The following is a 14315-nucleotide window of genomic DNA, read 5'->3' as shown; positions in this document are numbered from 1 at the left end:
GTGGACTGATGGAGGTTAGGTGACCAGCGAGGGATGTTGCACGCTGGCGAGAAGCAGACTCCCACTCACAGAGCGAAGACATGAGAGAAGACACGTCATCAGTTGACAGAGACACATCAAGCACAGCAGAGGGTGGAGCACTGCGTATCGATTGAGGTTGACAGGTCAAACGGAAGGCATCTTGGACACTGGCATCTTTCACACCACTGACTTGCTCTAGCAGCTCAAAGTAGGGCTCCGACAGGAGCCGCTGGGCCAACGGCCTCACAAACGGTTCCCTGCTCAGGGTGTCTGCCACAATGTTCAGCTTTCCAGGAACATATTTGATCTCAAAGCAGTATGGTGCAAGCTTAGAGACCCAACGCTGTTCACAGGCATCCAGCTTTGGCTTAGTCAGAATGTATGTGAGAGGATTGTTATCAGTCCAGACAGTGAACCGATGACCCTTGAGCCAGTGGCTGAACTTATCGCACACAGCCCACTTCAGAGCCAAAAATTCGAGCCGGTGTGCTGGGTATTTGGCCTGACTGCGGCTGAGAGACTTACTAGCAAAGGCTATAGGTCTTGCTCTCTCCTCACCAGCTGGCACCTGGGATAAGACAGCACCCAGCCCATCCATGGAAGCGTCAGTTGAAAGGATGAATGGCCTCTCAAAATCAGGATGTGCCAGCACCGCACAGCTGAGGAGTGCACCTTTGAGTCCCTCAAATGCTTTCTCACAAGCAGGAGTCCAATCTTGAGGGGTGAGCTTGCGAAAAGTTCCAGGTTTCCGACTCCCATGGCAGCCTTTAGTCCTCTTCTGACCGGCAGTTAGAGCAAAGAGTGGCTTCGCAATACGAGAGCACCCTGGAATAAAATGCTGGTAAAACATCACCATGCCAAGGAAGGATCTCACTTTCCTCTGAGAAGGGGTGCAACCGTCACCATCCATAAGGTCAGTCTTCTGAAAATTGGCGATAACCCTCACTTTATCCTGATCAACCGAGACACCACCAGCATCCACGACATGACCCAAAAACCTCACAGAGCGTCTGAGAAAGTGACATTTTTTCTGCGCCAGCTTCAGATTGCTGGTCCTCAGGCGAGAGAAAACAATCTCAAGACGTCTTAGGGCCTCCTCTTCTGAAGGCGCAAACACCAGCAGGTCATCAAGATAACACAGGAGGCTGGAAAAGTTCAAATCACCAAAGATGCTGAGCATCATCCGCATGAAAGATGCTAGGCTGTTGCATAGACCCTGGGGAAGTCTGTTGTACTCATACAGGCCAAGAGGTGTAGTGAAAGCAGTGTACCGTCTGTCAGACTCATGGAGGGGAACGTTGTAGAACCCAGATGTGAGGTCCATGGTGCTGAAGAAAGCATTCCCACCAAGGGCAGCAAGACAGTCAGCCTGATGGGGCAGTGGGTGAGCATCCTTAATGGTTTTGGCATTGAGCCAGCGGAAGTCAGTGCATATTCTCAAGTCACCTGACTTCTTCCAAACCATTACCAGTGGCGAGGCGTATTCGCTGGTGGACTTACTGATGATGCCTTTCATCTCCATGTCTGACAGCACCTCTCGCAACTTGTGATAGTGAGCCGGGGGTACTCTGCGATAGGGAAGCCTGAAAGGGCGGTCGTCAGTGAGGTGGATACGATGGACAAAGTCTTTCACCTCACCACAGTCCAGTTTGTCTCTAGAGAACATATTTTCCCCAATTTGCTTTGCTAAGTCAGTGATCAAGCTGCTCAACATGTCACTAGTGACAGCCTGGGTGTGTGTTTGGCGTTCGCAAGCAGCTGGTGTGGAGCTAGCTGCTGGCATTAATGGTGAGTGCATCACTGACTGGTCTACAGTGTGGGCACCAATACCTGGGACTACTGGCCTACCCCTCCCAAAGCACTTTGGAGCAATCTGATGACCCCTCCCCAAACCAAAGGTCATATTACTCCCCGCAGAGAACAGATCAGGCAAAGCGCTATCCACAGTTTCCTCACTTAACATGTTGGCCCAAGTGAGATATCACTGTTCAACAGCAAAAAAAAACGAGCCTAACCCCCACACACAATTATGCAAAACTTCACAAAACAATGAAATGTGGGGAGAAGAAAAAAAAACATCAAAGAATCAAAACACCATAGAAAATAAAATGTTGTTTTCTCCTCTCAATTAAAACAGGCTGTAAAAGCCAATATCAATAGAGAAAAAAAAAATTACAATCCGTGCCTGTATAATTTGAGGCAACAATATGAAACAGTGACAGAAATGATCACCTACGTATTTGCCCTTTAAGTTCACACGTGACAGAGATGCCTGCAAGCCAAATTACGGGGCATCGATCACACACGCGATATAAAAACCTGTGAGTCAAAGCGCAGGGCACAGGATTCTGGCACACAGCTGCAGAGAGGAGGCGGGAAAACAGCGGCAGCAGAAGGAGGAGGGGTGGATCGCGGATTGGCGATGTGACGGGTCAGCGGCACCAAGTGTAACCGGTGTGATTCTGCGTTGTGTCTGATAAAAAAGGTAAAAGAAAGAAAGACCTCCAAGTAAATAATTTGCCCACTCCAGCTCCTCTCCCACAGGGGAATTGTAGAAAAAGGGGCGGCATTTATTTTTACATTAAACATAAAATATGCATTTACACGTAACATATTTGACATAAGATAAAACAAAAACAACATGAAATCTGACATACCTGATAAAAAAGGTAAAAGAAAGAAAGACCTCCAAGTAAATAATTTGCCCACTCCAGCTCCTACAACCAAATACAGACAGTGGGGAAGAGGATTAGCTCAACCCACCACAGCTCCCAAGCTAGCAAGGAATACATATTCATGCTATCATTTATGGCGCCTAAAACACATTTATGACACACACATACTACACACTTATAACATCTTACAAAAACAGGCTCAATAATGACAATAACTGAATTAAAATCGCAATCATAAACATCAGGGTGGTTAAATATGAATTATGTGTGCTTTAAGGTGCTGGAAAGAAATGACACCCACCTCTCCCACAGGGGAATTGTAGAAAAAGGGGAGAGGCAAAAGGGGTACACTGTATTTATAGTATTGCACCAAAGAAGAAGAAAAGAATGAGGAGGGGCTCTAACTGATAATGAACACAACTACAGGCTTGGAGGTCCTAAAAGTCAGGTATAAAAGGAGAAGTTTGGGGGTTTAGAACACATTTTGTGTAATTATAACAATGTTATTTATGACTCTGTTACACACAGACGATGCCATCTCTCATCTCCTCCACACATCACTCACTCACTTGGACACTAGAAGGGGGAATTATGTTAAAATGCTCTTCATAGACTACAGCTCTGCATTTAACACCATAATTCCCTCCACACTCACCACCAAGCTGGAGCATTTGGGACTCAGCTCATCTATGTGTCAGTGGATCTCCAACTTCCTAACTGGCAGACCACAGGCAGTAAGGATGGGCGGACATGTCTCAGCCTCCACCACTCTCAGCACTGGAGCCCCCCAGGGGTGTGTTCTGAGCCCCCTGCTGTACTCTTTGTACACATATGACTGTGTGGCCACTACCAGCTCCACCACCATCATCAAGTTTGCTGACGACACCGTCGTGGTGGGCCTGATCTCTGATAACAACGAGACGGCCTACCTGAAGGAGATTAGGAATCTGGAGAACTGGTGCCAGAGGAACAACCTCCTTCTAAACGTCAGTAAGACAAAGGAGCTGATAGTGGACTTCAGCACTAAGCAGGAGAGGAACTACCAGACCCCCGTCATCAACGGGTGCCCAGTGGAGAGAGTGGACAGCTTCAAATACCTCGGAGTTCACATCACGCAGGACCTGTCATGGTCCTGTCACATCAACACCGTGGTGAAAAAGGCCCGACAGCGTCTCTACCACCTCAGACGCTTGAGAGACTTCCAACTGCCCTCCAAGGTGCTCAGGAACTTTTACTCGTGCACCATAGAGAGCATCCTGGCGGGAAACATCTTAACCTGGTTCGGGAACAGCACCATGCAGGACAGACGAGCTCTACAGAGGGTTGTGCGGTCAGCTGAGCGCACCATCCGCTCCGAGCTCCCTGACCTGCACTCAATCTACAGCAGGCGGTGCTGGACCAAGGCCAGGAAGATCGTGAAGGACCTCAGCCATCCCAACAACAGACTGTTCTCTCTGTTGAGGTCAGGAAAGCGATTCCGCTCCCTGAAGACCAACACAGAGAGACTGAGGAGGAGCTTCTTCCCGCAGGCGATACGGTCTCTCAATCACACCACCACACAGTACTGACCCACACATATGGTTCTTGCACACACACTGGACTTTCTGGACTTTGTTTTTGCACAACACTGGTCACTATATTCTTCATTTCCGGTTAATACTTGTACAGCTGCTGTTATTGTGTATATATTTATTTATATTTAGATTTCTTCATACATTCTTATATAGTTCTATATTGTGTATTTTGTTGTACAGTTATTTTATTTTCAACTTTAATTTATATATTTTATCTTATTCTTCCCAGTTAAATTGACCCTTCATTCTAATTTGTGTTGTACAGTTATTTCATTTTTAACCTTAATTTATATTTTATTCCTTCCTAGTTAAATTTACCCTTTTTAATTTTTCATATTTATTTCCTATCTTATTCATAGCCTTTCCTTTTTTGTTTTCTTTAGGTCACGAGCAGTTGTCCAAGCATTTCACTACATATCGTACTGTGTATGACTGTGTACGTGACAAATAAAATTTGAATTTGAATTTGAAATGTATTTAATTATTAACATGGATTATTGATATCGGTAATTTATGATTTAATATCGCTCAGCTACTTAACAACTCTAAAAACTTTTTTTCCTTCCTGGTGGTGCACTGACTGCCCTCCATAGGTCCACACGTCTGATTGAAAGTGCAGTTCTTGCTTCATTTTCTTCTCTGTGTCTTTCTGCTGTGGAATATTCCACTGCCTTCCTCTCCACGCTCTGCCTGCTGGTGTTAATGACTGGTTGCAGAAACGAAACAAAGCAGCAGCCAGTGTGACTCACACCAGGCTCTAGTGGCATAATGTGAAGAGCTCATCTAAGTACATTTCAATATGATGGAAATCAGCAGCTTCCCAACGCAGCTCTGCTCACACAGATAAGCTCTTCTTGCTTGCACAGATGAGCCTGCTGCAGACTAAAAATGGACACTCGATTGGCAAAATAAGAGTTCACAGAGATCAATATCTAATTATAGCCCTAAAAGATGGTATTCAATGATGACAATGTGTTGTGTGGCCAAGGCAGTTTAGTTTATAAAAGTGGCAGCTCCTTAATATGATTCTGAGAACAAGACCATTTGAAAAAAGGTTGTATAAAATCTCTTTCCATTTGAAGGTGTTTTTAAATTTGAGGGAGTGCTTTGCATGCGAAACTGTTCAGTCAGTTTAAGTGACAACTGTGAGAGTGTGACTGTGAAATGTAGCAGCAGCCAGATGCAGTGTCATTGTATTTATTCTTTATTCTTTCAGTGTAGCAGTTTGAGTTGCCATTACCTCCTAAAATGAAAAGGCTTTCAGCACAGTCTGTACCTGTGCTGCTTTTGTCCCTTGCTAGTATCCATGAACTGACCTCTTGTTCCATCTTTCCCTTGTGCTTCTCAGACCTGATCCAGGCCACCCAAGAAACCAACGTGAACGTCCCCCAGATGGCCGACACGCTGATAGAGAGGGCTGGCAATGCCAGCTGGGTGGTGGTTTTCAAAGCCCTGATCACCACACACCACCTTATGGTGCATGGCAATGAGGTGAGATCACAATACACGCAAACTTAGTTTCCACTTTGAGTCTTTTTGTGGCCATTAATGTGGGTTTAGCCCCCCCGCAGACACAACAGAGGCCTGTAGTTGTTCAGGAATAGCCTTGTTTATGTAGGTTTGGTTTTGATCTCAGTTCATCCAGCAATATAACAACAGGTAAAATCTGCAGCAGTTATGTTTTTCCCTGTGAAAATGTAACCAGAAAAGATGAATCAGTAGTTTTCTTAGTTCTGCCAGCCTAGTGAACTGATATTTTCATTTTTTGTGTGTGTGAATAGTTTTAAACTTTAGGTGTGAATCTAAATATTGATCCACTCCAGAGAAAAAGATGCACAGTGCATGCAGTACTTTCTGTCAGCTCTATAAGGTGTCTATAGGCCTCAAGTGGCCAAAATAAATGGAAGTTCAAATCTCTTTAAGGGGAACTGAAAGAAAAAATGGGATTTTACAGGTTTAACACAGATGAAAGTTACAGTCAAGGGAGTAACATTGTGAAAAAAAACTGCACAGAGGCAATGAAAATCTGTTTGGCACCGTATATGTTCAGACAGACGAAAAGCTCTGTGAATATGAGGATGAATTGGCTCGGTAAATATAGTGTTTGGCTTTTTTGTGCTGTCGAGTCATCCAGATACCACTATTGTCCATTATTATTGTCATGTGTACATATCTCTGTCAATATTGACAGCCTGCATAAAGTTTAGTTTGTGCTTTTCTTCGTATTTATATGAGGCGGTAGAGCTTGATAGGTGTTAGACTTCTACCTGCTCTTTGGACTTAATACATTTATTTACACCACCATGAGTTTGTGTATGTCTGACGCCAAAAATCATTGCTGTATTTTGTTTTGTGCTTAATTTTTATTTGTTTGTTGGAAATGTAACTATCAGTGAGAGCACCAGCATTTCTTCACCTATGGCCGTGGATGTCCCCACTCTCACCCATAAAGAAAGAGAAACAGCAAAACCCATTCATAATCCCATTCATTCAATGGCAGTTGTGCTTTAGCCGAGGGACTGGCCTGGCCCTGACCCCCTGACCCAAATGTTGTCCTGATACATGAAGAAAGCCGAAGGCTCTGATGGGGAACTCGTAGAAATAAACAGCAGATGACACAAAGCAGAGAGAGAAATACTGATACACAAATATTCTTCAGAAAAGCAAACACACTGTGGCTAATTGGGGAATAAGCCATTACTTTCTCTGCCCTAACGTTTCCTATTTATTATTATGAGGTAGGGGATTGCATTTCCCGGCATGAGCTGACAGGAAGCAGATGAGATTTAGCAACTGGAAGATAACAGCATTGACCCTTGCAGTCCCCACAGCAGGTGTCAGAGGAAAGGACAAGTGTAATTGCTTTATCATGGGCCACAATGGGATGCTGTGGCACTGCACATGCATCTTTTAATAATGGATCTCAGTGTGTACATAATGTCACGAGGGGAATTTTTCCCCATGTTTTTACTCTAATCTGCCGGATGTGGATGTGAATGTGGGCACAAGACTTCTGTATGATTTAATCGTAAAGTTTGCCTTATGGAAACTAGTTGTTCTGAATAACCAGGTTAAAAAAAACAAAAACATAAAATAAGAAATAAATAAATCTAAATATCTTTTTTTTCTAGACTTGGTTAACTTCACATTTTCAGTTATTTTCATTTTGTTTGAGCTTTAACAGATATACAGTAATAAGCTCTTTCAGGCCACAATTGCTGGCCATCTGCAAGCTGCTTTACAACCCACTTCAACCCAGCTTCTCCTTTCATGGTTTCTTTGATTTGATTGATGCCTTATCTGCAGTCATTGATGCCTCCTTTGACTTTCCATGGAAGCACATAAAAAAGAGGGAGATCCAAGAGCAGATACAGCTTACTTTGTTATTTTCATCCAAAGGATTCAAACGTCTTTAAATTATTGTTTCAGGCACGGAAAAGCTCCCCAAAAACCCCAAAACCCAAACCAAACCAAAAATCTTTGTTTACTTGAGGACTAGATTATTTGTTGGGTAAAATATTGCTTTTTTTGCACATTTACAGCATTTTAGAAAGCCTTAGAAAGCCTTTCTGAGCAGATTTCTCTTTATTACATGAAACTTTATTTCCCAGCCCTCTCCTTGATATTCACACCCTCCCACTCATAAAGCTGCAGCACTGCTCCTTCAATGCTGATTTTCTGTTCAAGAAAATCAAAAAAGTATAGAGTCACACCTTTTATGTCTATTCTCAGAGGGCCTTACTGCATCTGTACCGAACAGCTCCTTAGAGATTCAACCATCTGTTTAAAAATGATAATCAGCTATAGAATTAACAGTGAATATGCCATGTGTTCATTACTGAAGTCTCTTAGGATGATTCGCTAACCTTGTGTGTGCATATTTTCCTGCAGAGATTCCTCCAGTTCCTGGCATCTAGAAACACCTTGTTCAACCTCAGCAACTTCCTGGACAGAACTGGCTCCCATGGTGCGTGGCGTTCCCTTCCCTCTGTCCAGTTTCTGACACACCTGCCCATGTTCCCTAACTTTAAGTAATCCTGGATCCCACCACTAATTGATTCAGCCCATTTCTGCATCTCTATTAGCTCAGTTTAGGATGTTTGAAGATACAAAAGCAGAACAAACTTGAATTTTAAAAGCAAGCAGCAGCAACACTTCCAGTAACCCCCGTTCCTTTCAGTCAATTTTGTTCCAGTCACGTTATTTCTGTCTTTTTGTGATGAATTGTAGGTCCAAAAGCTGTTCTTATGAGCATTTTGCCTGCTAGTTGAACTACATAATGTGGAAAGCCATTTTTAAGACTATTTAAAATCTAAATTAGTTTAACAGGAGGATTATGTAATCTGGGTTTACTGAGGTAAGCACTGTTATGGTGATTCTACACTGACAAAATCCCCATTAAATTTATTCCTTTAAAAGTGGTTTAGGAAGGTTAAGTCAGAAGCTCTGTACTACTCTTTTGGTTGGCTGTCTTTACTTCAAAGTCAAAGTCAAAGTCAACTTTATTGTCAATTCTGCCACATGTACAGGACATACAGAGAATAGAAACTACGTTACTCTCAATCCCTAGATAAAATAGCAAATGAACATTTAAATATAACAGTGATTAAAAAATGCAGGTAAAATAATTAAAAAGTAAAAATTCAAATAAATACAATACAATTTGACATATAACAAGAAAGCTATACAATATACAATATAATGGGTAAATGACATTGGGTGTAAACCAGGCAGAGTAGTGCAAATAGGCAAATAGTGCAAATGGAGATCTAGTAATATACGGTTAGAGATAGTATAACAACAAAGTCTTATGAGGTAATGGCAGTCCAATGCTCCACAAAGTGACTGGTAACTGGTGCAGGCCAGTGAGTGAGTCAGAGTGTGTGTGTGTGTGTGTGTGTGTGACAGAGTTCAGTGAGACCGTGGAGGAGAGAGGGGAGAGGGGGCAGAATCGGGAGGGAGTTACTTGTAATCAAAATGAGACTAGCTTTCATACTTTTAGTCCTTAACAGAGTACAGCTCATCAGCTGCTGACACTAGCTCATATTCTTTGTAGTACAAATACAAAGTTTAGCTTTAGATTGCGATAACTCTATATAAAGCTAAAGCTAAGTGCTAAGTTTAGCGTAGCATAACTAACGGCACAAGCTTTGTAAAACTAAAACTGGTCATTTGTACACATTTTGTATCATTTTGTTTGTTATTAGAGACGAAATATAATTACATAAGAGATAAAAACTTACATGCATCCAATTTCTATAAAACCATAAAAAAATACAAATATTCAACTGCAAATCACATTAAGAGGAAATGGAAAAGTAAATGAACTGATTAAAAAAAAAACGCAAAGTGAAACAAAACAGAACAATTTCAAACCAAAAAGTTTTTCCATGTCATGATTTACACAATATAGGCCCACAGCTTCTCCAGCACACACCCTGCTCCTTGAAATATTTAAGTGCTGGGGTTATGGAGCTAGGTATGCCCCACTTAGATCTTAAATGCCCTTTTAATGTTAGAGCTAATTTTAAGACTTGTTTAACTCTGTATATTGAAATAAGCATTATTTATAGGCCAAGGGCAGACTTAACTTTCCCTGGATCATCTTTATTAAACATTAAATCTGTGACTTGGCTAACCAGGCCACAGTCAGAAGCTTTTATTTAAGTATTTTCCATAGAAGCCTATGTGAGGCCTACCACCTGTCATTAGTTTTAACAAGATACCTCCGCCCTATTATGAGTAGATTTGGAATCATAAGCCCCTTAAGAGATCAGTTGTCCTTCTTTTTGAAACACATATAACACATATATATGTGTTTGAAACACATATATATGTTAAATAATGTTGTAATTGCTCAATTTTACAGTCATGCTAACTTTCCCTCGCTGTTTACAGCCATTATGCTAGCCTAAGCTAAAATCTCTTAGCTTCACTTTTATAATTTGCATACAGACATGTAGGTTGAATGAAGATTGAAGCGACAGGCATTTAGCTGATTCTAGCATAACTGGAAGTGTGTGGAAAAAGCTAGTCTGACTTTGGTGTCATTTTTGATATATACAACCTTTCAACACTTTGCTAATGTCTTTCTTGCACTGGGAGCTGTGCATGTGGATGCTTATGCGTATTTTGTCCTCAGGCCTCGACATGTCCACATTTATCAGACGCTACAGCCGCTATCTCAACGAGAAGGCCTTCGCCTACAGACAGATGTCTTTTGACTTTGGCCGTGTCAAGAAAGGGTGCAGTATCTATTTCTCAAATGGCCTTGCTGCATGATTAATTCAGCTCTGTTATTGATTTTTCATCTTTTAACATGCTTTTCCTACCCAAGATCAGAAATATACACTTTATGCAAGTCGGTGTCCATATCAGTCAGAATAGCACATATCCCAAAGCCACAAAGGTCATGTTTATGAGTAGGATTGGCTCCATCACCTCCAGCCTGGCACTGAACCACGTGCATTGCTTTACTGGCATGTAGAGATGAATACAGAGAGGGGTAACACTCATGCTTATGGATGGGACTGCTCTATTTAGCTGGCAGTCACAAGGTCCCTCTAGCTAGATAAACTGGCACTGAGAAATAGACTTCAGAATAAAGACAAAATACAGATGAGACACAGTGGCGGATACTTGTGTGTGACAGGTTCAGAGGCTGGATTCATTTCAGTGGTTAGTAGACCATGTCTTCCCCAATAATCAAGGGAGTGGGGTTTGTTCATAGTAGCTTTCTCCCCAGGCTCTGTTTTACAGAGCTGCTGCTTAAACCTCACAATTTCCATTTCTTTCTGTCTCAGAGCTGAGGGTGTGATGAGGACCATGTCAGTAGAGAAGCTGCTGAAAGGAATGCCTACTCTGCAGAGCCAGATCGACGCACTGCTGGAATTTGATGTGAGTGACACTCGCTAATAGGCGACAATGTCACACTGCAAGGCATCCTGACATTGCCCTAGAGATACTGAACAGCTGTAACAAAACTGTGTACTGTAGCAGCATCTATGAAGAAGTGATACATGATATCAGGCCACATTGTTTGGAGTCATAGTTTAGCTTTACGTCTAACATTAGAAGGGTAAAGACCTACAAGATGACAACATGACCGCTACAAAACTGAACGTGGAGGTACATCCACTCGTACGGAACGAGTAAACCTGACTGTGTGCTGGGTAACTTGCCAGACCATTTTGAAGAAGGATATTAAACTTTTCTCAAGTATACATACTAATTTGACTATGTTAAATGAAGACGCTGATCATAGGAAACATTTTACGAAGATTTTGACTTCAGCTATATTTGTCCCCTCAGGTGCATCCAAAGGATCTCAACAATGGAGTGATAAATGCCTGCTTTCTCCTGCTCTTCAAAGATCTGATCAAGTTATATGCCTGCTATAATGACGGCATCATCAACCTGTTAGGTAAAGAGTCACCCCTGAACTTTACCTTTATGAGTCGGTATTTACACCACTGTCTTGATGGGTGAGCAGATGGATTTCATTTCTAACACTACTCCTGAAAGAAAAAACGGGTGGCAAATACTTTTTGTCTGTGGAAACGGTTGGATATGTATACCGCAGAGTAATAGGAAAAGCTTTGGGTGAAATTCAGGGGGATAGGGTGTCACATTTCAACCTCTTTTCTTTCTAGAAAAATTTTTTCAAATGAAGAGAAGCCAGTGTAAAGATGGGCTTGAGATCTACAAGCGGTTCCTGACAAGAATGACTCGAGTTTCCGAATTCTTCAAAATTGCTGAGGTAACCTTCTGAGCAGCAGGTGTCACTGATTGGCTGGGAGCTGAAGTACATTCTGGCAGTTGTTGTCTTACCTCTTGTTGTTTTCTTTTAAAGGAAGTGGGAATAGACAAAAATGACATACCTGAGCTTACTAAGGTAAGACTGTCAAATTTGGGTTTTGGGCCATTTTGGGAGATATAATATTCTTTTAGACTACAAGCTAACAGACTAACTAACAGTGGTGTGGTCTTTCTAACCATATTGCATGTAATATGAATGTCTAAAGCTACTATTTGTTTTTTCTGCTGTGTCCACCACAACTGCTCCCACTTGACAACGATCAGAAATTCACAAACAGGAACCACACAACCGCCACACAACCAATAAGCTGTGTTCATTTGTTGATTGACGGTCCCCGTGGCTCCCCTTCTCTTTTTACTTTCAGAGATGCAGATCGATCATTCAGGCTGAGAGTGTGAGTAGTTAGCAGTGCACAGAGCTAGCTTTGGGAGCAAGCAGGTTAGGGAAAGTAGTCATTTAAACTCTCGTTGAGTGCACTGAATTGAAGCACACTGCACAGTGAGTGCAGACCCAGTGGGATGATGTGACTAGCCAGCTGGATGAAACCTAGGACATGCTGAGCAATGCTGCTGATCAGGTGGCTGATTTTAGCATAGCTAGCTTTCGTTCAACAACTGTATAAAACAGCAGATTGTTATCCTCAGAATGTGCTGCAGTTTCCATGACAGCTATAGGGTCACATGATTAATTTTTCCTAATCTGATTCCTGATTTATTTATAATAAGCAATCCCCAGGATGAGAAACCTAATTTTCCAGCTGTTTCCTGAATCAGTTGCAGTTATTAAAGCTCTGTTCTGCTGTGGAAACTCTGTGGCTAAGGTTGTTCCTTTCAGACATGGCAGCCTTGCATGAAAAGTGTGCTGTAGTGCTGTCTGAAGCTTGTTAGGTCATTGCTGAGCAAGTTGCAAAAAAACATTTGAACTGAAACAGAACACCTTTTTCTGGAGATACAGGTTGGATGGCTGTGAAATATATCAGCTCACATAAGAGTTAAAAGAAGTTAGCTGTGTTAGCTTTAACCTTCTGTTTCTGCATTTCAGGTACTGTCTGTTTACATAAAGTTAGCTGAGAATTTCAAAACCAGTGTCATGTCTGTGTGCTAAAAATGAGGCGTTTCTTATGTGCGTCTTCTCATTCCTAGAAACATGGAATTAAATTAGTTTTACTATTTTTAATAAAGACAAAAAAGAGCAGGTTATGTTTTTTCTGGTGAAATATTTAATGGATAGACCAGTATTTAGTCTAAGCTAAATAAGAACTTCCTAGCACTAGCTTCATATTTATCTAAACCTGAAACATCTTACACATGTCAATCATCAAAAAAAAAACTTCTTCATTAAATGTTTCAATGTTGTATTTTCCTCAGGTTTTTCCCTATTAATCTGTACACTATGTTACATTCTTCTATTGTCCCTCAATTAAAATATAGTCAGTTATTTCTTTTATTTTATTTAATAGAAAAAAAGTGTTATTGTACTCATAAATATACATCGATTTGTGTGTAATTAGTAGAGCTGGGCGATATGAGATTTTTTCATATCACGATATGTTTTTTTCATTTCAGGCGATAACGATATCTATCACGATATCAGCCAAATAACTATATTTGTAAGATTTAAATGTGCCGTTGCTCACAAGTGAAATGTGAAATAATCAGCAGCTTGTTTTTATTTAAATATTTATTTCCCATAATAGGTTCAACAGGGTAGATGTGCTTAAGGAACATGAGACTTTTTCAGATAAAGGCAAATATTGCAAACTACACAAAAGGCAGCCGCTAAAGCGTTTAAGTTTCAAAATAGAACAAACGAAACAGACTAAATTATCAATTCCACTTAGAAACAAAATATTAATTCTAAAAATAAATCTTAGTTTGTTTTACAGAAGAACAGACAAAACTGACTAACTTTTGGCAATATCAAATAAACTGAGAACTAAAAGGAAATTCTCAATCTCTCCTTGTTGTATAGCTTAGCTTTTCAAACAGTTTTAACAGTTACTTTAGTCTGACAAAAGCCGAATGACGAATTAGCGCTTCCAGTCAGAGACTGAGGCTACGTCCACACGTACACGGGTATTTTTGAAAACAGAGATTTTCCGTTTTCGTTTTAAAAAATAATCCCGTTCACACGTAAAGGCAGAAATGAAGGAAAACGCTGCTATGAACATGCCAAAGCAGCAGGTGGAGCTAGATTCCTAACCGTGCAGAAATGTTGGCCAATCAG

The 14315-nt window shown here is 41.3% G+C and overlaps 1 protein-coding gene across 1 annotated transcript in view; it reads left to right on the top strand.

Moving 5' to 3' along the window:
• Positions 1–14315, top strand: part of snap91a (synaptosome associated protein 91a) — a 78971-nt gene that overhangs the window by 40997 nt on the left and 23659 nt on the right. Inside the window, exons 2-8 of the mRNA XM_085365097.1 lie at positions 5619–5761; positions 8162–8237; positions 10413–10515; positions 11074–11167; positions 11582–11693; positions 11923–12029; positions 12123–12164. Of these exons, the coding sequence (XP_085221223.1) occupies positions 5619–5761; positions 8162–8237; positions 10413–10515; positions 11074–11167; positions 11582–11693; positions 11923–12029; positions 12123–12164 (677 nt within the window). The remainder of the gene's footprint in view (positions 1–5618; positions 5762–8161; positions 8238–10412; positions 10516–11073; positions 11168–11581; positions 11694–11922; positions 12030–12122; positions 12165–14315) is intronic.

This window comes from Diplotaxodon limnothrissa, linkage group LG11 (assembly GCF_057381915.1).
Source record: "Diplotaxodon limnothrissa isolate DT_005_m linkage group LG11, D_limnothrissa_male_GT1.1, whole genome shotgun sequence".
NCBI lineage: Eukaryota > Metazoa > Chordata > Actinopteri > Cichliformes > Cichlidae > Diplotaxodon > Diplotaxodon limnothrissa.
This window is presented reverse-complemented; position numbering and strand designations above follow the sequence as displayed.